Below are 27,736 nucleotides of genomic sequence, written 5' to 3' on the forward strand. Positions count from 1 at the left end.
ATAGATATATATGATGAGTGGGCGTTTATTAGGGAAATTGGCTCATGTGATTATGGAGGCTGAGAAATCCCATGATAGCTTGTCTGTAGGTTGGAGACCCTGAGATGCTGGTAGCATGGCTCACTTTAAGTCTGAAAGCCTCAGAACTAGGGATGCCGATTGTGTAAATCTCAGTGCAAAGCAAAAAGGCCTGAGAACCCAGGACTTTCTGGTACAAGTCCCCAGTCTCAAAGGCCCGAGAGCCAGGAGTTCTGAAGTCCAAGAGCAGCAGAAGAAGAATATCTCAAGGGAAAGAAGAATTTGCCTTTCCCCTGCCTTTTTATCGTATTGGGCTCCCAGCCAATAGGAGGGGAGAATTTCCCACTGACTCACATGCCAATCTCTTCTGGAAACACACTCACAGACACACCCAGAAATAATATACCAGTTGTCTAGGTATTCCTTAATCCAGTCAAGTTGACATTTAAAATTAAGCAGCTCATGGATTCACTTCCAGGATCCTCTATTCCAAATATGGTCTGGGGACTCCTAGGGAGAACTCTGATATATTCCTAAGGAGTCCCCAATGTTAATACTATTTTCATCATCATCATCATAATATAACATTTGTTGTTTTTGATCTCATTCTCTCGGTAGGGTACAATAAGGTTTTTTAGAGCCTATATAACCTACGATATACAAATAGATTTAATATAAAAGCAGATATGAGAATACAAACATCTTTTATTAAGCCAGACATTAGATTTGAAAAAAGTTAACCCTTGTCACACTTCTTGTTCTTTTGTTTGGACACAGCAGTTGATTTTTCACAAAATATTCTATTTATATTAACCTATATTTGGTTTACTCATCATATTTTAACATGAATTAGTAAATAACATTTTAACATTTTCTGTTTTAGTGTCAAATGCTGTAAATATTAACAAATATCAACCCGAATAGACAAAAGCTCCTCAAGGCCCTCAATAGTTATTAAATGTCTAAAGACATAATTAGATCAGGAAGTTTGAAGCCCCTGGTGCCCCCACTGAACTTGAATGCTGTGGCAGACCTGGTCCACTACTGCCCTGCTCAACCAGGACCTCAAACCTCAACCACACCCAAGGACTGCGTACTGACTCCTTGTTTATTGCAGGGATACGTGAGCCAAACCACATCCACATGAGTCCATGTTCTTCATTCATCTTCGTCCCAGGTCCAGGCCTGTGGGTGTATGCTGTGGAAATCCTGGTTGGAGATGATGGCTGGTTGGGTGGAAACCAGCCATCATCTCCTGGGACCCCTTAGTTGTTATAGTGGGACTTAGCCATCCTTACAACCTTGGTCCCTCCCAGCTCTCTGATTCCACTTCCTCTATCTCTGACCTACGTATCTGGTTCCCTCTTCCCTCTGCTGGTCCTATGGATTCCTCCCTCCTCTCATATTCTGGCAACTCCTCTTGGCCTCATTCCAAGTCCACAGCATCTGGTGCCAACTGGCATACTGGGCTCAATGTGGCCACCCTGATGTTAAACAGCAGGTTCACTACCAATCAGCTTCTCACAGTTTCTTCCTGGCTGGGAGCCGTGGAACAACTAGTTGTTCCCGTCTCATAGTTAAAATCAAAGGAACTACTAAAGCCACACCTAATGAGGAGGTGAACAGGGGCTGAGGTCTGGAGTGGGTGTGAAAGAGGCAGCTGGAAGAGGTTCTCTTGTGTGACCAGAGGGGAGGAGGGCATGTCTTCCACCAGGGGCATTGTGCATTGTGCAGATGGCCAGGGCTTATCTCCATGGCTGTGAGACAGGGAACTGATTCTGTGGGCTGTGGTGGGTCTCTGCTCTGTGAAGTGTCCGGCCCTCTTCAGGCACCGTGACCCTACTGGCTCCTGTGAATGCGGAGCAGATTAAGATGCGACTGTCAAGGGCCTAAGCTGAACAAGGGCCTCATAGGCACAGAAAAGGCTGAATGGGGAAATGTGTAGATGCGTGATCTGTTCCTTATGTTGTAGAAGGAGACGTCTCCAGCTTCATAGTCCAGGAAGACTGGCAAAGGGGCTCCTCCAGAGAGAGAAGCCACTTAGGGGAGGTCAGGGCCCAGTATTTCCTTTTATGCGTCTCCAAGGTCCAGAAGCCATTCTGAGGAAGCAGCGGGACCTCCCATTTCCTCTCAACATTGTCTCTACAGATCCCCACAGTCCACTCAATCACGCTTTCCACCTCCACCTCCCAGTAATGTTTCCCTGAGGAGACGCTCTCCTGGCCCAGGCCACAAAGCTGACTATTGAATCTCTCTGGGTTGTCTGGCATGCTCTCCCTGGAGGGTTCCAATGTCACACTCCTTTTGTCCTTTGACACAAAGAGATCAGGATGAGCAGTGTCTGGGTCCAGGACCACACTGGTTGCAGAGGAAGTCTCAGGAACTCTGTGTGGTTCCTGGTCCCCAGAGAGGTCTCAGACAGCTGCTGGGTGATCCTCACGTAGGGGCCATTTCCCTGAAGGCCCCCTGATCCCAGGCAGCTCATACCCGAGAATTACTGAAGCTGCACTTTTTTTTTTTTTTTTTTTTGAGACGGAGCTTTGCTCTTATTGCCCAGGCCTGAGTGCAATGGTGCGATCTCGGCTCACCGCAACCTCTACCTCCTGGGTTCAAGTAATTCTTCTGCCTCAGCCCCCCAAGTAGCTGGGATTACAGACATGTGCCACCATGCCTGGCTAATTTTATATTTTTAGTAGAAACAGAGTTTCTCGCCATGTTGGTCAGGCTGGTCTCAAACTCCCAACCTCAGTTGATCCTCCCACCTCTGCCCCATCACAGTGCTGGGGTTACAGGTATGAGCCATCATCCTGGCCTCTGAAGCTGCACTTCTGTCTCTCCAGAGACAGAAGCAGTACCCTCAAGTTCAGAACTGAGGCTTTATGAAATCCAGAGAGTTTAGGAAATGAGCCCAAATTAATCATTCACATTTTTAGCATCCTAAGATCTATTCCCTTTTCTATTCAAGACCTATGATCTCTGGGACTTTCTTTAGTTAGAAACTTTCCAACTTGGATCAAACCAGCACAGAGGCTTTATGTCCTGCTCCTCCTCTCCCCAGTGGATCAACTAAGGTGAGTCATTCCCTTCACACTGTCCGGGAGGATAAAGGGCCTCTTCATTGGTCCTATGTGTTCCTTTTACCAGATGACAACTGATTTAAATGACTGACAAGGACACCCTTCAAGGATAAAGAAGAAAAATAAATGTCCCCAAAAGAAAACCTGCTGCCTGAGGAGTCTGTAGGCAAAGGTAGGGAGGAACTATTTCCATCCAGTTTTGCTTCAACAACATGGGTCTGATGTCTGCAGGTATGACTTCTGTATACCTATTGAATCAACAAACTCCAAAAGGAAAAAAAGATTCTGTCTGGGGAAAAGGGATTTGAATAGGAAAGGAAAGAAATTGCTAAAAGAACTGGGGAAAGAACATATAGGTAGGTATAGGAAATGTAGGTGCCTACCTAGGTCCATTTCCTGTCAGTGCAAGAAATGCTCCAGAATCCAGGCATTCTGCAGGCCTCTCCCATCTGCATTCATTCTTACTGATTCAGTTTACCTTTCTATTCTGTTAAAATGATTTCCTCCATTCCCCAAGTTAATATGTCTGGTTGTGACAATTTGCTATTTTGTCCCAAGTTGACAGTGGCAATTTTGAAATTCACCTAAAGAGGAAAGGTCCATGTGTCATGGTATCTGGTAAAGCTTGGATTCTGTGGTGCTTACAGACACGAGGGGCTGAATCATAAGATGGGAAGTGTTCACTGGAGTGGGCAATTGGGTTCTGTGCTCTCCCACTCACCCGAACTCCCTCCCCTGGCAGGCTATACACAAAGTATCAGTGCTCTCTTAGGAGCAGAAAGGCATTTCTGGCCACTTATTTGTATACCATTCTGTCAGGCCGACTGGGAACCTTTATAGCCTCTTCCCTACACGGGCCTTCAACTATGCACAGTCTACACCATCCCTAGTATATAAATTGCTAAGACAGCATTGTCTTCTTTTAAATTGATCCATCAGAAAGCAAAAACCACTGAAGCATAAGTCTTGGGGAAGCTACTATATATGGAAATCTCTGGTAATCATGTATTAAATTATTCCAAAAGAGAAAGGATACTGAGATGTAAACCATAAGGTGGATTGAGAGCTGCCGGGATCCCCTGACAGAAGAGCCATGATGCATCATTGCTGGGACACTGTTGATGACCTGACCCCAGCTCCCTGCTATCCCTGCCTAGCCCTGGGCCCCTTGCTCATCTTCTCTAATGAGTCCTGTTAGCTGGCTAGTGGGAGAAAGCTGAGATCTGAGGGAACATCAGAGGCACTCACCAGCATGTGAGAATATTCTTCTCCATCCGGCAAGGGACAGACGGAGGTGAATGTCATGAGATGCTGCTAAATGTGCAGAACACAAATTGTACACGGAGTAGTTCAGGAAAGGCTAAACTTACGCAATTCTTCCTGAAGTTGCTCTGAAAAACAGAAACAAAACCATGTCTTCAATAGAAGAACTAAAAGAAGTTGGGTTTATAGTAAACAATCCAGGAACCGTCCTTTCTATGCACAGCAACATCTCCCTTCCCTCATGCCTTAAGGCACTGTCAGAAACCAGAAATGATATGTGATCAGGTGGCTAGGTAGTACTGGTACATTGTTACACTTGCTCTTGCCAACCATTTAGTACTTTATGTAGCCAGGTGAATGAGTGCAATCCCGGCAGAATGAAAGAACGAAAGCTCTGAGAGGTTCATTCCAAGGACATGAGAGTTCCAAGTCCTTGTTGCTGCTACTGTGCATTTCCTCTCTCTTCCGTACACTGGTATTGGGAGAGTTGTGTCCTTTCTATAATGGTGAACTGTCCTCCTACTCTTTTAGTTTTTTTTTTTTTTTTAATTAGAGATAAGGTCTCACTTTATTGCCCAGGTTGGTCTCAAACTCCTGGGCTCAAGTCATCCGCCTGCCTCAGCCTCCCACAGTGTTGGGATTCAAGGCTTGAGCCACTATATCTGGCCTCTTTTACCTTGTATTTGAAGTTCTTTCTCTTTTTCCACACATTCTTTCTCCAGTTCCTTTAGCGCAGTTTCTTTCTTTTCCTCTTCACACTCTTTTTCCTGTCAGAATCTTTTTTTCCTTTTGGAGTTTGTTGATCCAGTAGATGCATATGGCAATGAATATCATCAGAATAATCATGATAACAGGCAGGATCACCACACAGGGAGATCTGCTGGGTATAAAGGATTCTGAAAAGGCAGCCAGAAATGTCCACTTAGTTTGAAACAGAATATCCAGGTGAGAGGAACACATCTCAAGAGCTAAGAACACATCTCAAGAGCTCCTCAGCCACCTGCTTTGTTAGTTTCTCCCTCAGAAAACTGAGATGGAGAAAGTGATGCTGGCTCAGCCCTGGCTGACACCTCAGTGGCTTCCAGGGCCAAGGCCCAGAGATAGCAGAGCAGAAGCATCTGCAGTCACCATGGGAAGGACCAATGTGCATAAAGCTAACCCGTCATGCTGAGTCAGCACAGTCACCACCCTGCCTCAAGCCACCACCCTGCCTCAAGCCACCATCCCTCACACCTGGAATACTGCAGTGCCTTCCTTCTTATTCTGCCCTTACTATCGGTAGTCTATTCTCAGCAGACCAGCCCAAGTGAGATCATGTTAATTCTTAGCTCAAATCCTTCCAGTACTTTCCAAGTCACTCGCTCCAAAAACCAAAGTCTTCTTGTGGCTTGCGATGCCATGTATAATGTGTTTTCATTGCCTCTGTGAATTCACTTCCTGTCACTTCCTGCACTCACTCCATTTCAGCCACACCAGCATCACCTCCTGAGGGTCCTGGAAACTGCTAGGGATGTTCCTTCCCCAAGCACTTTGCATATGCTCTTCCAATAGCTGGGATGCTCAGTCCTTAAGCATCTGATGGTTCCTTGCCATCAGACGAGATGACTCAATTTCCATCTTTACAGTGAAGTCTTCCCTGACCATTCTTTTAATAACTGCAATGTCTCAGGCCCCTGCCTCTCTTTATTCCCTCCATGCTTAATGTTTCCTACAGATGTTCTAACCATCTGATAGAATATATGATCAATTATTTAATCACTTTTTGAGGGAAGAGATCTTGATATATTTTGTTCAATGATTTACTCTTGGTTTCTAGAACAGTGTCTGGAATATACAATATGCTTCTTGAACATTTGTTGAATGAATTATGAGTGTGTATCAATAAGGATTTTCCCCAGCTCTGTTCCTTGGAAAATCCCCTGGGCAGGAAGGGATGGCTGCAGTATACAGGAGCACCAAGTGTAGAGAGTCACCTATCTACACCACTCTCTCTCCATGTGTCATGGTTGTTTTCAATGTTTAAAAATTGCTGCATCATAAGGACCTTGCAGGAAAAAAAAAAAAAAAAAAAAGACTAGGCTGGCCCTCAGAGAAGAGGCTCCTACTCTTGAGTTTTGGGACTCTTTGATTCTCCTTTTGTGAAAAGGGATTAGAGAAGCTTCATATCAGCTGCAGCCTCCAGCTCCACAGGGGTCAGGACCATTCCACCCACACTGCTGCCCCCATCCCCACTCTGGGGCTTCATCTGTGTGCTGAGGATCCCCTATGCACTCGATGAGTCTCAGAGAGCAGTTAACTAACCTGGAATAAAAATGACACTTTCTTTCTTCTGGCCAAGCAGGGTATCATTGATAGAGCAGGACATGTTCGTCACTGACTTGTCTCTGATGATCACAGCTGTGGTGACTATGAAGAGGCTGTCTGTGTCAGGGGTGGAGACTTCCTTCAGGGCAGGCACGACCTCACCGTAGGGGTCCCTCCACACTGTGAGGGGCTTCTGGTACCACCCTCTAGACATGCACTCCAGCCGCATGCCCCCATCCTCGTGGTCTCTCATTTCAATGAGGGGCTCAGAGTCCAGTCCTGGGGAGAGATACCAGGGCTCAGCCAAAAGGCAGTAGTGTCTCAGTGCTGACTGCATCACTTCTGTGAAGACAGAAAGTAAAGGAAAAACAGAGGGAGATAGGAAGCAAGAAATAGGAAGGAAGAAACAAAGGATGAGGGTAAGGAAGAAAGAATTTTGATGTTGGAGAACACCAGCAGACCAATGGGCCACATAAACTGTGAGCTCTCTAAGAGGAACGGATCCCATTGTACCCTTTTCTTTGTGTTCCACCTACAGGCCCCATCGCAGCACCAAGCATCTAAGTGTCTGCTATAAATGCTTATTCAATTTATCCTGCCAGATTAATTTTCTCACTTAAGGTGGTTTGTCAACTCCAACTTCAAACAGGCAGATTGTGGAGTTCACTTTCTGGTCCTAGGACGACTTCTCAGTAGACCTCAGCTTCCAGAAGCTCTTGAGTAACAAGTAGAAGGACAGAAATCTGCCAGGCAGGCAGAATACTAAGCAACCTTTTGACCTAAAGATATTGACTTCTCTGTCTAGGTTAGGGCTTCACATAACCGCAGCTCTCTCCCACCCATAGTAGGTGATGGTTTTTAGGAGCCTCAACATGGTAGCCTGCAAAGCCAACCCTAATCCTAATTCACAGTTTACCTCCCAGAGGCTCCGTCTGTTAGGCAACATCTCTTTTGTTTTTCTTTTGTTTTTTAGAGACAGGGTTTTAGCTCTGTTGTCCAGGCTGGAGTGCAGTGGCAAAGTCATAGATCATTGCGCCCTGTAGTCCTGGGCTCAAGAGATCCTCCCACTTTAGCCTCCCAACTAGCTAGGATTACAGGCATGTTCCACCATGCTTGGCTAACATTTTATTCTATTGTAGAGACAAAGTGTTGCACAGGTGGGGCGATTTTCTTATAGTGCTTTGAGAACATAAATTTATTAGAAAGATCTGGATGCTCTTGGGATTAAGATAACCATATCACTTTTTCAATATCAGAGATCATCACCAAAAATCCTAAGAATCTAGATTTACCCTAACTACAATCCATGTTTAATGAATCTTCAATAAAAGTGAATACCAGGTATGAAAGAGCTGCATGGTCCTAGGGGATGCTTCAGCCATGTGTGAACATCCAAACTTCTTCTGAATAATTCCTTTGTAAAGTCTCCAAATTATGGCAAAGAGAGGAAATTAAGCCAATAACTTAAGTCTATTGTTGTGGCTCAATTTAATTATTATTATTATTTTTTGACACAGTCTCACTCTATCGCCTAGGCAGGAGTACAGTGGCATGATCGTGGTTCACCACAGCCTGAACTCCCTGGGTTCAGGTGATCCTCCCACCTCAGCTTCCCAAATAGCTAAGACTACAGGCATGTGCCACCATGCATGGCTAATTTTTTAATATATTTTTTAAAGAGATGGGTTTTTGCATGTCACCCAGGCTCACTTTAATTTTTATCAGGAGATAAAACTACTTGTACATTTAAAGGCTCAGTGGAATAAGAATTAAAATAATTTAGTAAATTGGAAAACAAAGTTCTTCAAAACATTCCATGAGGTTCAATACAGGAAGCATGACAAAATAGATCTAAGGGCAAAATCAGCCACCAACCAACCTAACAAAGAGAATACAGTAAACAAACAAACAAAATGTCCTCAGCAACCCAATTCAGAGTAGAGAAGGCCAGGCCAGTGTCAGTTTTACAGAGAGGGAGGAGCAGATTGCTGCCACGTAGAAATCATAACTGGCCAACCCTGCAGTGCTGCTACAAACACAGCCATGACACAGGGTCAAGAAAGCCTCCTTCCACAATATTCTGTTTTAATCACATGCAAAGTTGCCATTATGAGTAGCAAAGATGGGGTCTCCTACTTGCTATGATTTGAGGTCCCCTGGGACAGACCCAATTCCCTAGTCCTCACCTCCTCTGGTCTGATGGAGTGAAATGCCACCACAGATTATCCTGCACCTGAAAGGCTTTTTCAGTCCTCAAATATATCTTTTTAAAGCACAATAAACTAACCCCAAGACTGAGGTAATCACTTAATATCATTTTAGCAAACTCCTAGAAATTCCAGTTTAAATGTATTTCTATGTTGAAACCTTGTGTATTCCCTGCCAGATAAATTCTTACACTTTCTCTGTGGAGTCAGCAGGAACATAATTTTGCATCTGGGCTAGGCGCTGTGGCTCACACCTGTAATCACAGCACTTTGGGAGGTTAAGATGGGCAGATCACATGAGGTCAGGAGTTTTGAGACCAGCCTGGTTAACATGGCAAAACCCTGTCTCTACTAAAAATACAAAATATGCCAGGCATGGTGGTGCATACCTATAATCCCTATAATCCCACCTACTCAGGAGGCTGAGGCAGGGAGAATTGCTTGAACCTGGGAGGTGAAGACTGCAGCGAGCTGAGATCCTGCCACTGCTCTCCAGCCTGGGCACCAGAGCGAGACCACGTCTCAAAAAAAAAAAAAAAAAAATTGCTTCTGTATTAAGTCTTGCTTTAATAAAACCCTATATTTACATATAAGTCACTCTCTTTGCAATCAGCATTTCAGGAAAGAAGTCAGGATTAATATTTATCAAGAAATAAGATTTCAAATATCATAGTTCTCTGAGCAGTTGTTGTTTATTCCAGTTTGTCCTTGGACAATTATTAACGGTGTCTCCTCTCACTCTCAGAAGTGCAGAGCTCAGTGCTAAGGAATGCATAAGACTTCTCTTCCGAGATTCACCATTTTCCCCTGCTCATGGCCTCAGATGAGTTCTGCAGGTGCTTCTCAAGAAGTCAAGTCCACGGCTTAGCCGGGCAAACTCGCTCATGGTGGCCCTTGTGCAGGAGGAAGGATTTTTCCCTGGAATCTTCTTTCCATAGGGAGATTGTCCCTGTGGAAAGGGGATCCAGGAAAGAGGACTGTGCTGGTCTGCAATGGGCCAGAAGTTAGGAGACATACTTTCCCCAAAAGATACACTGTGCCAAAGTAACAAAGCAAATGAAGAGATGCACCTGCTACCACGAGGCACAGGATGGCTCATCGTAGGACCTGCCTTCCTGGAAGTAACAGCAGTAGGTGCCGTTCTCCTGGGCTGTGACGTTGTGTATGATCAGGGCCACGCTGCCCCTGCTGATGTCTTTGCTCACAAAGGTGGTTCTCCCTCGGTACTCCTCCATCTGCTCCTCTGTTCTCTCTCTCCCATCATTATACACACACACTGTGGGGGAGAACTGAGACTGGAACCACCGCACCTCCATGTCCTCAGCATTTTTCTTGGGTGACAGATGGCAGCGTAACGTAGTGTTTTATCCCACCATGGCCAGGATGAGATCAGTGGGCCCCATGACAGCGACCTGGGCTGTTCAATACAGGGGCAGAATCAGACAAAGACACCAGCCATCACACCTCTAAGGCAGGAAAGGAAGCAGATGTTGCAGGGACAAAAATATTCTTTCCATGGCCATAGGGTCTTCTTGGGCTGAGAATTCTGGGGACCAGTAGCTGTGGCTAGTCGACAGCACCCCTGGGAGCAGTAACTATGAAATCTGCTTCTGTTTCATGAAGGAAACCCTGGGAAGCCTGCCCTGAGCACCCTCTGTCCACCCACCCTGTGCCCCATGAGGAGAATTTCCTCCATTCCCCAATCTAGTGCTGTGCCTGAGTGTACTGTAAACTTGAGCTGTGCAATAAGGCACCTACCCACTAGCTAGTTCCAACTGAAATGAGCTGTAAGTGTAAAATACACACAGGATTATGAAGATTTAAAATTTCAAAATGTTGACTAAGCATTTAAACATTCATATTTGATTATTTGGGGTGAAACAACTGTAGTATACACATTTATTTTGATTTGCAAACGAGTTTCAATTTTTGACAGCAATTTGGGCATTTCTCTTCCTTTGAGTCACCTCCAGCTATGGAGTCCTTCCAGGGGAGGCCCAGACATCTTGGTGAAGAGAAAAACCATTCCTACCTTGCCCCTTTCAAATTCCAGATTTCTGACTCACAGAATCAATGAGCATAGTGCAATGGTTGTGCAAGTTGCTAATTTTCCATACTTCAACAATATTACTCAATAAATTTACCTTGTCTCAAGAGAACAAATTTCCCAGAACATACTAGAATGATACTGGGACTCCAAGGGAAAAAAAAGATGAGAAAGTTGCCCAAACTCCTTCCATCTTGAAGCTTCCTCTCTGCACATGTGCTTTGGTCTTCTGTTTCCGCAGTTCACTTTCTTTTCTTCTTTTGGACCATAATGTAAGTGGAAGAGTTCTTCCCACAACTCCCATGCACACGTGCTACAGGTGCAGCTAGTCACATGTCACTTGAAGGTCCCCTGGCCTAGCCTAGGTCGGGTGTCCATCCCAGAGCCAGTCCAGGTGGTGAGGCTGCAGGGCCATGCTATACGGACATGCATTAGAAGACAAGAGGTCACTAATGCTAAATGAATGTGGTGCAAGGAGGGCAGAGGGACCTTGAATGGCATGTCCCATCCCATATTCTGTTGGCCTATTACAATCTGCCAATAGTGGAAGAACACAGCTTCCTTCAAGGATAACAACGTCTGACCTCAGTTATTTGTGTCCCTCCTCCTCTGCTTTCTCTAACACCAGTGGTATTTGCTTTTTTTTTTTTTTTTCTTTTGCAGATGCACAACCCAACCTTGAAGTACAGCAGAACTAACATTCCCGGGGCAACTTTCAACCAATTTAAGCAAAAGAAGATGGGAGGTGTTGATAAATGTACAAGGGTCCCCAGGCTTTAGGAAGATTCTGATGTATATTTCACAATTTCATATAGTTTCTTACAGTTCCTGGGTGGGATAAGCCGAGTTGTCTATATGGTAACTCATTAATGAACTCTTTATGCCATTCCTCACACAATTGGCTTTTCCTCTTCTGTGATTCACTATTTCTTCTCTTGTGTTTCCTGTGATGATTTCCCAAATAAGTGGTAGCTTCAATAGTGCTCCTCCCTCCATACACACCTAGTGATGTTTACTGTGAAACACGTGACAATGATCACCTATAAGGTCCATGGCAGAATGGACCTTATAGAATTAAGGTTATGGACTTTAAAATTTAGTGATTATTCTAAATTATCTGGGTGGTCTTAATCGAATCACAAGAGCTCTACAAAGCAGAAGGCAGAAGAATCAGAGAGATGCAATGGAAAAAGAACCAGAAAAACTTCAAAGATTGACAAGTCCTCAATGCATAATTGTTGCTTTGAAGATTTAAGAAGGGAGCTGCGAGCTGAAAAACAGCAGCCTCTAGAGATGGGAGGAGCCTTCAGCTGTAAATCAGTAAGCAACTGGGACCTCCGTCTTGTAATTGCAAAGAATTGAATTCTGCCAGCAATTTGAATAAACAAGAAAACATATTGTTCTCCAGAGTCTCCACAAAAGAATCCAGCATGCAGACACATTGATTTTGGCTGGGGAGGTCCCTGTTGGACTTTGACCTATGGAACTGAGAACCAAAAATTTGTGTTGCTTTAAGTCTAAGAATTTGTGCTAATTCATCATAGCAGCAGTAGAAAACACATACAATAAAGGTTTTGTGAAAACACTGCAATGAGGTAAACTGAAACTGTGGGGAGTACAGTGGGTGTGTGGACTATTCTGCTGTGCTGAGTAGACTTATTAGAGTCTAGAAAAAGCCAAGTTGAAGAGTAAGCCTTATTAACAAATTTATTGAACAACTAGAACTCAACAAGCACATGCCAGGTAGAGGGGATGCAGTGGTGAGCAATAATAATAATGAAAATGAGAAGTAGTTTGTCCCTAGCAGGCTGCAGTTGAAAGGAATATTGGTTTAACATCCTCCAGTGAGCAGGGGTGAATAGATCCCTTTCCTGGAGACAGAGTCCATAACAGGATTAAAAATATCCCTGTAGGCCGGGCACCCTGTGGCTCAAACCTATATCCCAGCACTTTGGGAGGCAGGCAGATCATGACATCAAGAGATCGAGACCATCCTGGCCAACATAGTGAACCTCATCTCTACTAAAAGTACAAAAATTAGTTGGGCATGGTGGCATGCACCTGTAGTCCCAGCTACTCAGGAGGCTGAGGCAGAAGAATTGTTTGAACCCGGGAGGTAGAGGCTGCAGGGAGCCAAGATCGCATCACTGCACTCCAGCCTGGCAACAGAATAAGACTCTGTCTTAAAAAAAAAAAAAAAAAAAAAATCCCTGTAGTTCTTCTAGTTTCCTTCATCCAAATTTCCACAGAGAAGCTTTAGGGTATTTTCTCTGCCTGGAAACCTTGACTGTAGGAAGGCTGGCTCTGGCTGGTCGATCACTTATCACATTTGTTGGGTGGGCACACATCTGTTCCCTATGATTTATCAAGTGTGGCCTCTAGTCTCTTTCCAAATCACGTGTCATGTGGGTAAGGTGAAGTTATTATCTCAACCAACACACTCTGCAGAGCTAATCCAAGGAGTGCTGGGTCTAAGGCTCTGATAATCAGCTGGGAAGGAGTCAACAGGGGTGTCAACACCACAACCACCTACACTGATCCTTACCCTGGAGCCGTCCTGGGAAAAGAACCTCAGGGCTACAGGTGGGTTCTTCCTATCAGGGAAGAATCCAGGTGGAAAAGAATGGGCAAATGGCCAGGGACTGAAGCTGACCATCTCCCAGCTGCACAAATTACTGCATGAGTTATGTAAGTTACTTAATGTTGCCCTGCCTCAGCTTCCATACTTGCAAAATGAGACCATACGACAGGGTGTTGTAAGGATTAAAGGAGTGACATCCACCAAAGTTCATAACACAGCACTCAGAACATTTTTAAGTTCTCCATTAATGTTAGTTACTGCTGTTTAGATCCCAGCTCTGTTATTAAGTAGTCATGTCTACTTTGTAAAGTTAATTCACTTTTCTGAACCCCAGTTTCCTTATCTGTCTAAGAGGACAATAAGATGGTACTAAACTCAAACAACTGACATATGAATAATTGAATGAGTATCAGTAAAGTGCTTCAGTGCGTGCCTGTAGCTTATGGTTGTGATTGGTTGCTGTGGAGGGGGAGGCCCTCAGCTCTAAGTTGGGCAGGGAGAAGCAGAGACAAGTTACTTCAGCCTGAGGCTCCCCCACTTTCCCTAGCTAAGCCCAGGGTCACTGGTGTCTCTAGGGAGACACCGAATTCATCACTCGGTCAGAATTGGAGGAACTCTCTTCTTCTTTTGGCGCTGGACAAATGGTCAGGGCAGTGGGCTCCAAAGTCAAAATTCTGAAAACAGGATATAGAGGCTCAGAGAAGGAGATGTCCAGGAAAGTATGAATATGCGATCCATCCACAGCATTGTAGAATGAGATCTCTCCAGTCTCATAGTCCAGGAAGACCCCCACTTTCCTAGGGGATTCAGGAAGTTTCAGGTTGGTTCTGGGCTCAGTTAGAGTCCGATACTTTTTCCCATCAGTCAGTCCCATAGTCCAGAATCCATTCTCAGGTGTCATTTTGACCCAACCTTTTCTCTGCACATTCTTACTACACACCCCTATATGCCACTCTTTCCTGTCCCCTACCTCCACCTCCCAGTAATGTCTCCCTGACATGAAGCTCTCACAGCCGAGAACACAATAATGCCAATCAAATCTCTCAGGGTTGTCTGGCAGATCTTGGGGCTCCTTGGCACGCTGCACACTCCTCTGGTCCTCAGAAACAAGGAGGATGGGGTTTGCTGTTTTGGGATCCAGAATCACATCCGCTGTAGAGAGTTTGAGGAAGTGTCCATGATGTTAACCATTTTTCCTGGATTTCAGAGCCTCAGCATACAAGACCTGGGCTGTGCTGAGGAGACCTGAGTCCAGAGCCTGGCGTCCCTAGCCTGCCCTGAATGTGACTCTGTCACTGATGCCGGGAGAGAAAGCCCCAGATATCTTGTGTCCAGAGGGGAAGAGGAGGGTGAAATGAGAGTTGCCTCAGCATCTGCCTAACCCAACACCCTGATACGGCTTCAGGAAGCAGCAAGGATCCTCTTTCTACATTTTTCTTGTTTCCCTCCCCACATTGACTCTGCCCACTAATGCTTTATACTCAGAGGTTAATTTTCAACCTTCATTCGACCACTCATGAGCTAAATGAGTTCCCCTTTTCTGCAGTCTATTTTCCCATACATCCAATTTATTTAACAAGGTAGAGCCTCGTCTAAAGCATTCCCTCACCTGAAAAATGGGGATAAAAATACGAATCTCTAGCATAGTATAGGGGAATCATGTTATTTATTCAGCCCACAGCAGGGCATGAAGGAAGTTCCTGATGTTCTAATAGCTGCAAGGCAGTCTCTGTGCTGGGCTCTATGTGGGGCCTTATATTACCTAGATTCACTCTCCACCCTTTAACTTTCTCCACCCTCTTCTGGGCCCCAGGAATCTGCCCTCTAAGGACAGTGCCACTGGGCTCCCTTGTCCTCTGGTTTGCTGATGGGTTTGGCCAATGGGAAGCCTTGATAGAAGATTGGAAGGAGAAAGAAAGGAGAGACACACCCTTTATTTTCCTGCTTCCTCTCTGCCTGCAGCAGCTGGTGTGGCTCTAACAAGGCCTGATGACTCTTCTCAGGAAGCCCTCTCTTTGAGCTACCTCCTTCTCTGGGTTCCAGTAACTGCCTCCCCGCCCTATCCCTCCCAGGCTAGGGATGGAGACAGCTCCCCACTGTTGGGAACCATGGGAGCACTGCACTTTTCCTTGTTGCTTTCCCTTAACCCTCCTTTCCGCAAACCTTCTTCAGCCACCTAGTTTGAATTCATCATCTCCTTCTTACTAGGTTTTTGACCAATGAGTATTTATTATTCCTTCAGTCTTCACCTCAACCCCCACAAACACAGACTGAAATCATCACCTAAAAATATGGAGGCCAAAGCTCAGAAGCATTACATTTTTTGAGGAAGCACTGGCTGGAGGGTGGTATGAGAAGTCTGGGAAGGACTAAGTTCTTTGGGCAGCCATTGCCTACTCTCCTTGGCATTTCCATCCTCACTCTCCCCACAGTATCACTCAGCGTGTGTCTCCTTCCCCTCAGCTCCACCCTTTATGTGTCTTCCTTCCCAGGAAGGTCTGAGGAAGCCCAAGAGATCTAATCACCCTGGTTCCCTGGGCTCTCAGCAGGAAGGGTCTTGGAGATGGGCCCACTTTTCAGATTGGAATTTATTGTTGCCTACCCCAAATTCTCCTAGTCATGGGAGCTTTTCTTCCCCAAATCACAACAGTGGGAGAAATAAAAAGGAAAAGGAAAATAGTCCCTCAGGTTGTTGGTCCAGGGAACATACAGTGATTTACTCACCAGGTTTGAAGAGGGCCTTTTTCCATTCTGAAAGGAAGGAGACACAGATAAGGAAAAGGTCAGTATTCTTGTACTTTTCCCCACTGCATTCTCTCCTCACTACATGTTTTCTCTCCTTTTCTTGTGAATCTCTTCCAGGGTCCAGCCTCCCTTCTCTACAACTCTGGTGGATCAGAGGTGGCACCTTCTAAAAAATGGTGGACTCCGTTCCCTCTGTCATGAAGGGTACAGGCTGCATGGCCAGGCTTTGCAAGGGGGTATGTAGGGTCAGGAGTCTCTCAGATTCTCCAGAAAAGCAGAAATCAACCCCCCACCATACAGAAACTGAGTCTTTTGGTTAAATCTGATTCATGCAAATGAGAACATCAGTGGGTCACAGCAGAGAAAAGGTTGAAATGTTCACGGCACGTGTCCTAGCAAACTCAGAGAGCATCAGGCTCACTCACCATTATAGGCTGAAGGTCTCTCTCCCACTACAATGAAAGAAAGGTAGAGATGTCACCTTAACTTGCCATGTTTGATTTGGCCCTATTCCCTTGACTTTACATTAATCTAATCTTTTTCTTTTCTTTTTTTTCTTTATAACCACCTGCATCTTCCTCCTCTGCAGGTTCAATTCTTTCTACCATGTCGTTCTTAATATCAAATCCAGGAACATCATTCGAATGCTAGTAACATGGCAGACACTGTGAGAGCTCCTTCCTGATGGTGTTCAGCTGATATATTTGGAATGTATCTATCCTGCTGTACCTGGGCATAGGTGTCACCATGTCTATATGCATATATATGTGTGTGTGTGTGTGTGTGTGTGCAAGATGCTTCTATTTAAATCTGTAATTTCCTACCTTACCCTGAAAAGAATTTGGGAAATGTAATGAGCAATATCAGGGACTAGTTTTTGAAGCCAGTTAGAATAAATTGGTACCAACTCAACAACTGTTCAAGCCACTCTTGTTTCTCAGATACACTTTTCTCCCTATCTCTTTTCTGATTTTCTTGTTCTTTGTTATCTTTTGTTCTTTGTCTTCTCTGGAGCCTATAGATTATGTAAAATGACGAGTGAAGTTCCTACCATAGAGAATGCACTTCATCCACCTCTTCCCCCTTCCTTTACAAGTGTGCCCCTGGATATTCCTCAGTGCTTTGCAGGGCTATAGAGTCTGTGGCCCCTGGTAGAGATAAATTGAAGGCATCTTTTCTTGGAGAGCAGTCGAGAGAGAGAAAGAGAGCAGAAAAGAAACACTCCTCCTGGGTGTTATTCCAATGAGTCACACTCTTTTTCTTTTTTCCTTTCTTTCCTTTTTTTTTTTTTTTTTGGCAATGACTAGGAACTGGCACATTTATTTTCTTTCCTTAGTCAAAGAGATCTAAGACCACTTCCTAACCTTGGGGAAAAGGTTAAGAGTGGAAACTATTCAAGCATAGACAGTTAAAGATTCAAATTCAGAGAAAATGTCAGTCACTTACAAACCGTGTACTGCATACTTCTCCACCCTGCAATGGAAGGAACAGGGAAGATGCATCAAGGCTCATAAAGCAGGGACAGGAAGACATGCCTGGGTCTCTGGGGGAATGGGAACTTACTGAGTTCCTCCTGGAGCTTCTCTGGAAAATAAGCAGAAAAAATAATGAACTGTTACAGGTGAGGGAGTTCTCTAAAAAATAAACCTTAAAAACAACCCAGCTCTGGGGTGGGGATGGGTATGAGGTCTTTGGGCTTTGGCCTGTAAGCTCAGGTAAACTCCCGGGTCAGCTACCTCTTGTGCTTTTTTCTTGCTTCACTGTGGTCCATGCCAGTTCTCTCAACTCTTGCTCTCTCTTTTTCTTTCTGAACAGAGTCTTTTTTTCCTCCTGCTGTCGCCACAGGAAGTAACCGGCTCCCCCAAGAAGCAGCAGCAAGACAGGCAGGGTCCCTGCCAGGGCAGCGATCCAGCTCTGGGCACTCCTGAAGAAGGGGCCTGTGAAGGGAAGGGCTGTGGGCCATGGGGGCCTGTGCACTCAGCCTCCCCAGACTGCAGCACCCCAGGTGTTAGCTGCTCAACCCAGGTCACAGGGCACGGAATCTATCTCACAAGGTTAAATGATCTTTCTCATCCTAAAATCTCAGAGGACAGTGGGTAAGACTTTGATAAACCCCCACTAGAGGCTGCTACTATTCCTTCTCTTGAGATGTCTGCCTCTCATGTGGAAAGTGAGTGACTAGAGAATATCATACACTTTTTTTCTATTTCAACTTTTTAATAGGTAACACATGCACATGTGTATAAAAAGTCACACAAGTCTCCCATCCACCCAGTCCTCCCTCCCACCCTCCCTTTTTTGACTTCAAATTAGTCTACTTAATATGATGCTTAAGAACAGGAACTTTGGAGCTGGAGGCCTTGGGTGTCAATGCTGGCTCCTTTAGGTGACTTGCAGTGTGACTTCAGACTAATTACTTAACCTCTCTGTTCCTACTGCCCTTCTCCTGAAGTGAGAAGGATTAAATTAAAACTTATAAAGTGCCTGACACCTAGTGGATGTTATGGCACTGCTTGTTAACTTAAAAATGTAAATAAAAATATATGCTTGTTTTTCCTCTCATTTGCACTAAAGATAGCATTCCATACACACCACTCTGCATTTTGCTCTTTCTGTGCAAAGTTAATCTTGGAGGTTTTTCTGCTTCAGTATAGAGAGAATTCTCTCTTTTTTCTTTCACACTTGAGTGGTATCTATTGCATGAAAGTTCCCCAGCAGTGAACATCTGCATGGTTTCCAACCTTGTGCAGTCATAATCAGTGCTATAAAAAATAACTTTTTACCTGGATCATCTCACACAAATGCAAGCTTATCTACCAAATCAATTCCCAGAAGCAGAATTTTGGATCACTAAAGATGTAGTTTGGATATTGTTATATAGTCCCCAATAGAGGTTGTGCTAATGCACACCAAATCTACAAGTCATCCCTGCATATGCCTAGGAGTCACAGTCTTCCTACATTCCTGCCATAACCATGTGTTATCAACCAACAGATGTTTGTTTTGATTTTTGCCAATACCATAAATGAAAAATGATTCAGTATGTTTCTCTAATGAGTGAGAATGAGCACTCGTTTGTGGGTTATTTCTTTTTCTGTAAATGAAACAATGTATGACCTTTGTTAAAATGTTTTACTCAGTTTTTAAAATCTTCTGTCTCAAGGAGATTAGCTCTTTCTCTATGATATGGGTTTGTAAATACACACACACACACACATATATACACACACACACACATACATACATGTTTTCCCTTTCTGTCATTTGACTTTACATAAGTAGCTTATCTTAACAATTATTCCCCAATTCCCATTGCCTGTCATATTTTCTGGCAGACAGAAAATGTTCAGTAAATGTTTGTGTCAAGAACAGCTTTATGGAGGAGAGAAGCTCCCCTGGTGCAAGGAGGAGTCTCCAAGTCCGTGTTTTGGGCCTTATATTCAGTGCAGAGACCCAGGTTGACTGCAGACACTAACACCTCCCGCTTCATTCAACTGCCACAGCTCAGTTCAGAAAATCTGAGGCAAGCAGGTACTGACCTGCGATGGAAATGCTGGCGGTCTTTTCCAGGCCGAGTAGGGAACTTCTGATGGTACAGGAGACACCCTCCCCAGAGCTGCCTCTCAGGATCACAGCTGCTGCTACTGCATACAGGCCCACTCCATCTGCAACCATAGGTGCTTCCACAGCCGGGATGTCCTCTCCCTTGGTGTTGCTCCACTGTATTTGGGGTTGTGGGTACCAGCCAGTGGACCTGCACTCCAGATGGATCCCTCCATCCTCATAACCCTTCACGTCAATGTGAAGATCAGAACCCAGTGCTGTGGAAGGATGAATCAGCCTAAATTCTTGAGAGCTCCTGTATCAGAGAGGGTCTCAAAAGGAATCAGGCATGCTCACATTCCATAATTCAAGAAGAATTTCATTTCAGAGCTGCTTACAAAAGTGTGGTCCTGGTGAGGAGAAAGCTACATGAATGAGTGCAGTATCCCAGGGTCAGTGACAATGGGGCTATTCCCACCCACTCCAGTTACCAGAGGGAGGAGGAGAGGGAGCTGTTTTGAAGACATAAAAGAAGATATTTATGCATTGAGGACTTTCTTGAGAGGGACAGTGACCTTCAGCAAGGCAATGCAGTCAGGCCGAGGGTACCTTGCAGGAAGGAAGCCAGGGAATAAGCACCCAGACCTCTATTTTCTCTCCCTCCCTTCTGCATCTGCTACAGATCCCTACTGACCAAACCCTTAAACAGAAGCCACAGGGAAAAGGATTGCACTGAGAAAGAAAAGGGCAGCCCCCTCATCTGGAAGCAACAACAGGATTCAGTGTCCTCCTGTTGAACAAAAGGATTTCACAGAACACCAGCATCAGATGATGGCACTTTGTGACTACGATGGATCATGGGAAAAACAAGACCACCCCACATCCTGTGTGAGCATAGAGAAAAACATGAACACTGTGCAAACCACAGCAATGACCAAACATCCCCCATCGACAATCAGGGATTGCTGTCCCTTCATCAATTACAGCTTCAGTCTCACCCTAGTCTCCTTCTTCCTAGATAAGATTGATTAAGGTTCTCACTCATAGAATCAACCTGCGCACACCTTCCTGACAACATCTCATCCAGAGCAGAGGCTGAAGTCTATAAACCCTCCTCCCAAATCCCCTAACACAAGCCCAAATTACATACTAAGTCGGCTCTAACAGCTTCTCACTGAGACTCCACCACAGCTCCCCATGATGTGTGTTCTTCCTCAATGCAACAAGTAAGAAACACAGCTCCCATGACTACAGGGTCATTGGCTCAAGAACATTGGCAGCAGACAGAGTCCCGAAAGCCCAGTCTTTTAGGGCCCACAATAGCATGTACCTAGTGGGGCCACAGAAGCCACCTGGTACACAACTAAACACAAATGACTGTGTACATCTCACTGAAGAGATGATTTCTTATGCTTCCTATCCCTCCTCCCTCACTTAGCTTATTTCTCTGGTGGCCAGCAGAAGGGATTTCATTACTTGAGCATGTAGGGCTCAGCAGGAATTCTTCCTAAAGGAAAACCTGTGTCTTTCTTAAAGGGCTCAGAGAAGCTAAGTTGGAAGGCAGTGCAGGCAATTGCTAGTGAGCAGCCAGGAGTGTCTGCAGTACTTTTGCAAGAGGGACTCTGCATCTGCTCTAGATCCTACAGAGAAGTGTTCTCAGAACCAAACCTGGAGGCTCACCTGCAACCTTCAGCTCCACCAGGGCTTTTTCATAGAAGTCACCATCTTGGAAATAACACAAGTACTTTCCACTGTCAGAGGCTGTGACATTGTGTATTCGGAGAGCAGCCTTCCCTGCAGTGATGCCATCCCGTAGAATCGAAGTTCTCCCTCGATACGCTGCACTCTGCCTGTCTTCCACTTCCTTTCCATCTGCATACACGTTCACCACCTGCCTTAGGCTGGAACTCACCCACCTCAGCTCCATGGTCTCTGCACTCATGGTTGGGAACAGGTGACAGGGCAGATCAGCATCTTCACCTACCATGGCCAGGATGGGCCCAGGCGGTCCAACCACAGCAAACTGAGCTGTTGGCACAAGGGGGAGGATCTGTCAGAGGGTGTTGGAGTTGGGGTGAGGAGAGGAAGGGTGCTTCTCAGACAGGGAAGGTGAGATACCAAGAATCTAGGGGGAGGCTGGGCACAGTGGCTCATGCTTATAATCCCAGCACTTTGGGAGGCCGAGGCGGGCTGATCACGAGGTCAGGAGATCGAGACCATGGTGAAACCCCACCTCCACTAAAAAATAAAAAAAAGAATTAGCCGGGCGCGTTGGCTGACGCCTGCAGTCCAGCTACTCAGAAGGCTGAGGCAGGAGAATGGTGCGAACCCGAGAGGCGGAGCTTGCAGTGAGCTGAGATCGCGCCACTGCACTCCAGACAGGGCGACAGAGTGAGAATCTATCTCAAAAAAAAAAAAAAAAAAAAGAATCTAGAGGGGGAAACCAATCTTAACAGAAGCACCATTTGTCTCTTAGTGACACGTGAACCCTCAGGTCAGGATGGACTTCAGGTATGGGAAGGAGTCAAAAGTCCTATGAGAACATAATCAGGTAATTGTCTGCTTCAGAAACAAGCGTGGAATCATTCCCTACCTGAGTGAGGCATGAGCAGCTGAAGCAAAAGGACGCAGACATGAAAGTTGAGAAGAAGGCAGGCCAGGAAATTTCCCATTTTCATTCATGCTGCATATCAGGAGACACCAGAAGGTGGGGGGTAGACTCTATGACCTGGAAGAAGCTATAGAATTCCAGATGGAAACCTCCACTTCCCTACAGTTAACTCAAGCATGGTGACCGAAGAAGATCTTACCTCCGCCAAAGATTTCTGTCCTTTAGTGTCTTTACGTTTGAGTCCCAACACTGAAAACCACCTGCAAAAACATGTCTATGTGAAATGCACATCAGTTATTCGATCAGAAAATCCTCACTCTACTGTTTGACAATATTCAGAATCCTATGACTTCCCCAAACTTCCCCTGCTAAGTCCAACCCACCACAATCCCCTCTGATTCATGCAGGACCCCCTTCGCTGGACTCCCTGGTTCTACCAGGGTCCACCACTGTGGGTGTCCACCACTGTGGACTCCTCAAAGCCCCAACTCTTGGCCATCACCATGGTCAAGTCATGGACCAGTGGACTCCTGGTGGGATTCAGGAAGACTGCCTGGTGAGGGACCTGAAGTCTGTCAGGGGCTGAACCCACCACATTTAATCCAAGGCTAGTGATCAGACAGCTGCAAATAAGACCAGGCCTTACTTATCTTTTCTTTCTTCTCTTCATAAAGTCATTCAACAAATATTTACTGAGCACCCACAAGGGGCCAGGCCCACGGTATAAGGGTTAGGGACACAAAGAGGATAAGCAATAAGTAAAGGCTCTAAGATTCACAAGCTATTTGGTCTCAGACATGGGACAAAACCATTGGAACTTTATTTACTCATACAATATCATGAAGTGTGAAACTCAGAATATGCACAATTGGCCCAGCAATTCCACTTCCTGATGTCTAGTCCAGCAAAGTACTTGCTTGGGTACAGAGAGAAGCCTCTGTAAGAATGACACTGCAGCACCATTTTTAAAGTATAAAAGTGATAACCAACTGAACCAGCCACCCAACAGAAGACTGCTTAGAGGAATGATGGCTCATCCCTCAGAAGGAATTCAATGCAGCAGGTAAAAAGAGTTGATTTATTGTCATGAACTTAGATAATGGAGACACTTTAAGTGATCAAAAAGCATGTTGCAGAACTATACTAAAGATTCAATTGAAAAACAAAAGCAAAGCTATACATTTCTGCATAACTGTTTATGCAAATGCCTGAAAAACTCTCAAAAGATGCATGCTAATCTGAAGATCAGAGGCTAGTGAGTGAGAGGACTCTTGGCCTTTTGCTCCCTTTACTTTTAAAATATTGGAATGATTTAAATGTAAAACTTTTCATGTATTACTTAACGATAATTATTATGAGTTACGATAGTGACAGGAACACTATATATTAGCTGCTCAGTAAATACTAACTCCTCAACAGTTTCTTCCAAAACAAAGGAGCATGAGGCCTGCAGGGAGTGGCCTCTGTGAACAAGATCTGCAGAGGGAGGTGGGCAGGGATGTAAAGGAAACAAGGAAATAGAGATCTGAGCAGCTGGCCATGCTCCACCCCTGCCTGGATCTTGCAACCACCCAGAGTAAACATTGCATTTCACCACATCTTTTGCTTCTGGAAACCGCTCTTTATGTTGCTATAGAGGAGGTATCATTTTTATTATCATTTTCTCTGAGTTAACACGTTCTCTGCTGTCCTTAGAGTGAGATATACATTTTTCTTCTTCTTCCTCTTCTTCTTCTTCTCCTTCTCCTTCTTCTTCTTTTTCAGACGGAGTCTCTCTCTGTCGCCCAGTCTGGAGTGCAGTGGCCGGATCTCAGCTCACTGCAAGCTCCGCCTCCCGGGTTTACGCCATTCTCCTGCCTCAGCCTCCAGAGTAGCTGGGACTACAGGTGCCCGCCAGCTCGCCCGGCTAGTTTTTTTTTTGTATTTTTTAGTAGAGACGAGGTTTCACGGTGTTAGCCAGGATGGTCTTGATCTCCTGACCTCGTGATCCGCCCATCTCGGCCTCCCAAAGTGCTGGGATTACAGGTTTGAGCCACTGCGCCCGGCCCATTTTTCTTCTTCTTAAAGGATATTAATTTTTTTTTCCTGATTATAGTCAATATTGCAAATGAAAAAAAGCATAAAGGAATACAAGTTTAAGCAGTGGTGCATGCCTGTAATCCTTGCAATTTGGTAGGTCGAGGTAGGAGGAACCCTGGAGCCCAGGAATTCAAGAACAGCCTGGTCAACACAATGAAACCCCATCTCTACAAATCAATCAATCAATAAAATATCTATAGTAGTAGTCATATACTTTGGTAGTGAAAATGTAAATATTTCTGGAAGTATTTTGACCATGTATATATCAAGGGCCTTAAAAAAAAGTTATATGCTTTACTAAGGAACGGCTATTAAAGAAAACAAAAAAGTTACATGCTTTGACCCAAAAGTTCCACTTTTAGAAATTAGTATTGAAGAAAAAAAAAATCAGGAACTAAGACAAAAATTTATGTTTTAGGCTGTTCAATACAGTAAAATCTAAAATAGCCAAATGCAGAAAAGAGAAATACCCCAAACTAGGGAAATGTTAAAAAATAATTGTAAAGGCCGGGTGTGGTGGCTCACGCCTGTAATCCCAGCACTTTGGGAGGCTGATGCAGGCAGATCACCTGAGGTCAGGAGTTTGAGATCAGCCTAGACAACATGGCAAAATTCTGTCTCTACTAAAAATACAAAAAGTAGCTGGGCATGGTGGCATGCACCTGTAATCCCAGCTACCCAGGAGGCTGAGACAGGAGAATTGCTGCAACCTGGGAAACAGGCTACAGTGAACTAAGAATGCACCACTGCACTCCAGCCTGGGCAACAGAGCAAGACTCTATCTCAAAAAAAAAAAAAAAAAAAAAAAATTGTATATTCATACAATGAAATAGATTGTATCCATAGGTTTTGGGGAAATGATGAATAAAAGGAAAAACACATACTGTTCCTAAAAGATACAAAACAAGGTATAATGTGTGGCCCTAACATGGTTAAAATTATAAATAATTGCCCTTCATTACAAAAACAACTCCTAAAGGCTTTTTGGAAATCTCTTTTATGACTGAAACATGCATTTTTTGTGTATCCCCCACTTGTTGTATATGTATGCTGGTTCAGACTTTTCTATATTTTTAATATTTCTGAAATGAACAAATTTACATATGAATCTAAAAGGGACATCTCTTTTTAGAAATTCTTAGAATAGATGCCTTGAGTTGGCCAGAACAGATTTTAAAGATTTTTTGCCTTTTTGTGACCACAATACATTCTTAAGAACATGCAATTAGAATATTTCTTGACCAAATCCCAAACTCTGCAGGTCTTTATTCTTTGTACTACTTCTCCCCTTTCCGTGCGTCCACATGTGTGCATGCGCACCCCCTCAGCTACCCAGGAGACTGTGGCAGGAGAATCGCTGGAACCTGGGAAACAGGCTGCAATGAGCTGAGAATGCGCCACCGCACTCCAGCCTGGGTCACAGAGCAAGACTCCATCTCAAAACAAACAAAATGCATATTCATACAATGAAATAGATTGTATCCATTGGATTGGATAGCATTCTTTAGGTTTGGGGGAAATGATGAGTAAAAGGAAAACACATACTGTTTCTAAAAGATACAAAACAAGGTGTAATGTATGGATCTAACATTGTTAAAATTATCAATAATTGCCCTTCATTAAAAACACGATTCCTAAAGGCTGCATGGAAATCTCTTTTATGATTGAACCATGCATTGTCTGTTTATCCCCTGCCTGTTGTATATGTATGCTGGTTCAGATTTTTCTATATTTTTAATATTTCTGTAATGAACAAATTTACATATGAATCTATAAGGGACATCTCTTTTTAGAATCTCTTAGAATAGATGCCTTGAGTTGGCCAGAACAGGTTTTAAAGATTGTTTGCCCTTTTCTGACCACAATACTTTCTTAAGAACGTGCAATTAGACTATTTCTTCACGAAACCCCAACCTCTGCAGGTCTTTATTCTTTACACTACTTCTCCCCTTTCCATGTGTCCACATGTGTGTGTGCACACCCCCTCAGCCACATACCCCTTTCTTTGGGCAAGTACTCTCCCTGCATGCCCACTCTCGGCGATTCAGCCCGTGTCCTCCCAGGCATTGTAGCCCAGGCTCTAATCAACTTTCCCCGCTTACCTCTCAGCATTCCCCTCTGAAAATCACAACCCACGGAAGAAAGGCAGTTAATAGTTCTCCATTCTTTCTATTACGGTTGAATCTCCATTTGGAAGAAAACAAAAGGAAAGCAGAGGCTGTCTGGTCATTGTGAGGAATAATCATCTCTTTTTGGAAGAATTAGTTTTTTGATTGGCTTAGAGGTGATGTTTCTCATCAGTTGCTGGGCAGAAACTACTGAGGAAGGTTGAAATTAAAACTGAAAGTATATTGAATTGTACACATTGAAGAAAAATTCCAGCCCTATCTCCCTTAGTGTTTATGTTTCTCTCTTTCATTCTTGCGTGTATATGTATATAAGTATTTCTATATATTTACTTATCTTATGTCTTTTTTCATAATAGAAATATTAGCAGAACAAAATGGGAAAAGATTTTAATGCGGCGAAGAGAGAAAGATGTGCACTAATTAAAATGCTATTGGGGCAGTTTGCTAACATTTGCTTGCATGAATATGGGTATATGCAGGAAGAGGAGATTTTACTAGAGTCAAATAAACATATAAATGGAAAGAAAACGAGACACAATGCACTTTTTTTTTTTGAAAGGGACTGTCACTCTGTCACCCAGGTTGGAGTGCAGTGGCAGGATCTTGGCTCACTGCAACCTCTGCCTCCTGGGTTCAAGCAATTCTCCTGCCTCAGCTCCCTAATAACTGGGATTACAGGTGCTCACCACCATGCCCAGTTACTTTTTGTATTTTTAGTAGAGATGGGGTTTTGCCATGTTGGCCAGGCTGGTCTTGAACTCCTGAGCTCAAGTGATCCTCCTGCCTCAGATCCCAAAGTGCTAGGATTACAGGCTTGAGCCACCGCACCCGGCCAACAGTGCACATTTTTAAGTACTTCCAGCATCCAGGCATAGGATCTGTTAATAAATAATATAATTTTTCTGGTTTCCAGAGGCAGTGCTGCTTGACATGTTTTACCTTTTTCAGCAAATTTTTAGTGCAGGTGTTTCTGAGCATCTCCATTCACCCTCAGCTCCTGGTTTGTGCTGCATTGTAGTTTCCTGTGTATTTGTTTCTCATGCTGCCAGTGGAGTACATATTCTCTGAGGCCGGACTCTAGACAAACTGTGAATGCTGTCTCTGTAAGATGTCTGTGAAGCAAATTGGTTCT

General features: G+C 44.4%; 1 protein-coding gene and 1 pseudogene across 2 annotated transcripts; both read right to left on the reverse strand.

Annotated features, from left to right (window-relative positions):
- Window positions 1-9: 9 nt before the first annotated feature.
- Window positions 10-4,369, reverse strand: LOC113219612 (annotated as a pseudogene). Its single transcript, XR_003306580.1, has 3 exons — window positions 4,344-4,369; window positions 3,741-3,838; window positions 10-2,431 (listed from the first exon to the last, which is right to left on the reverse strand). The product of XR_003306580.1 is annotated as a putative butyrophilin subfamily 2 member A3 pseudogene (transcript).
- On the reverse strand, window positions 3,324-26,750 carry LOC111541052 (butyrophilin subfamily 3 member A1-like). The gene is given in 16 exon segments (XM_026446590.1): window positions 3,324-3,679; window positions 4,344-4,486; window positions 5,035-5,123; window positions 5,125-5,254; window positions 6,660-6,941; window positions 9,940-9,963; window positions 9,966-10,145; window positions 16,222-16,248; window positions 16,668-16,694; window positions 17,689-17,715; window positions 17,806-17,826; window positions 17,979-18,179; window positions 19,782-20,063; window positions 21,466-21,813; window positions 22,379-22,656; window positions 26,578-26,750. Coding segments are annotated over 14 exon segments (1,764 nt in total). The 5' UTR covers window positions 22,464-22,656; window positions 26,578-26,750; the 3' UTR covers window positions 3,324-3,679; window positions 4,344-4,445.
- Window positions 26,751-27,736: the final 986 nt, after the last annotated feature.

This window comes from Piliocolobus tephrosceles, chromosome 5 (assembly GCF_002776525.5).
Source record: "Piliocolobus tephrosceles isolate RC106 chromosome 5, ASM277652v3, whole genome shotgun sequence".
Taxonomy (NCBI): Eukaryota; Metazoa; Chordata; class Mammalia; order Primates; family Cercopithecidae; genus Piliocolobus; species Piliocolobus tephrosceles.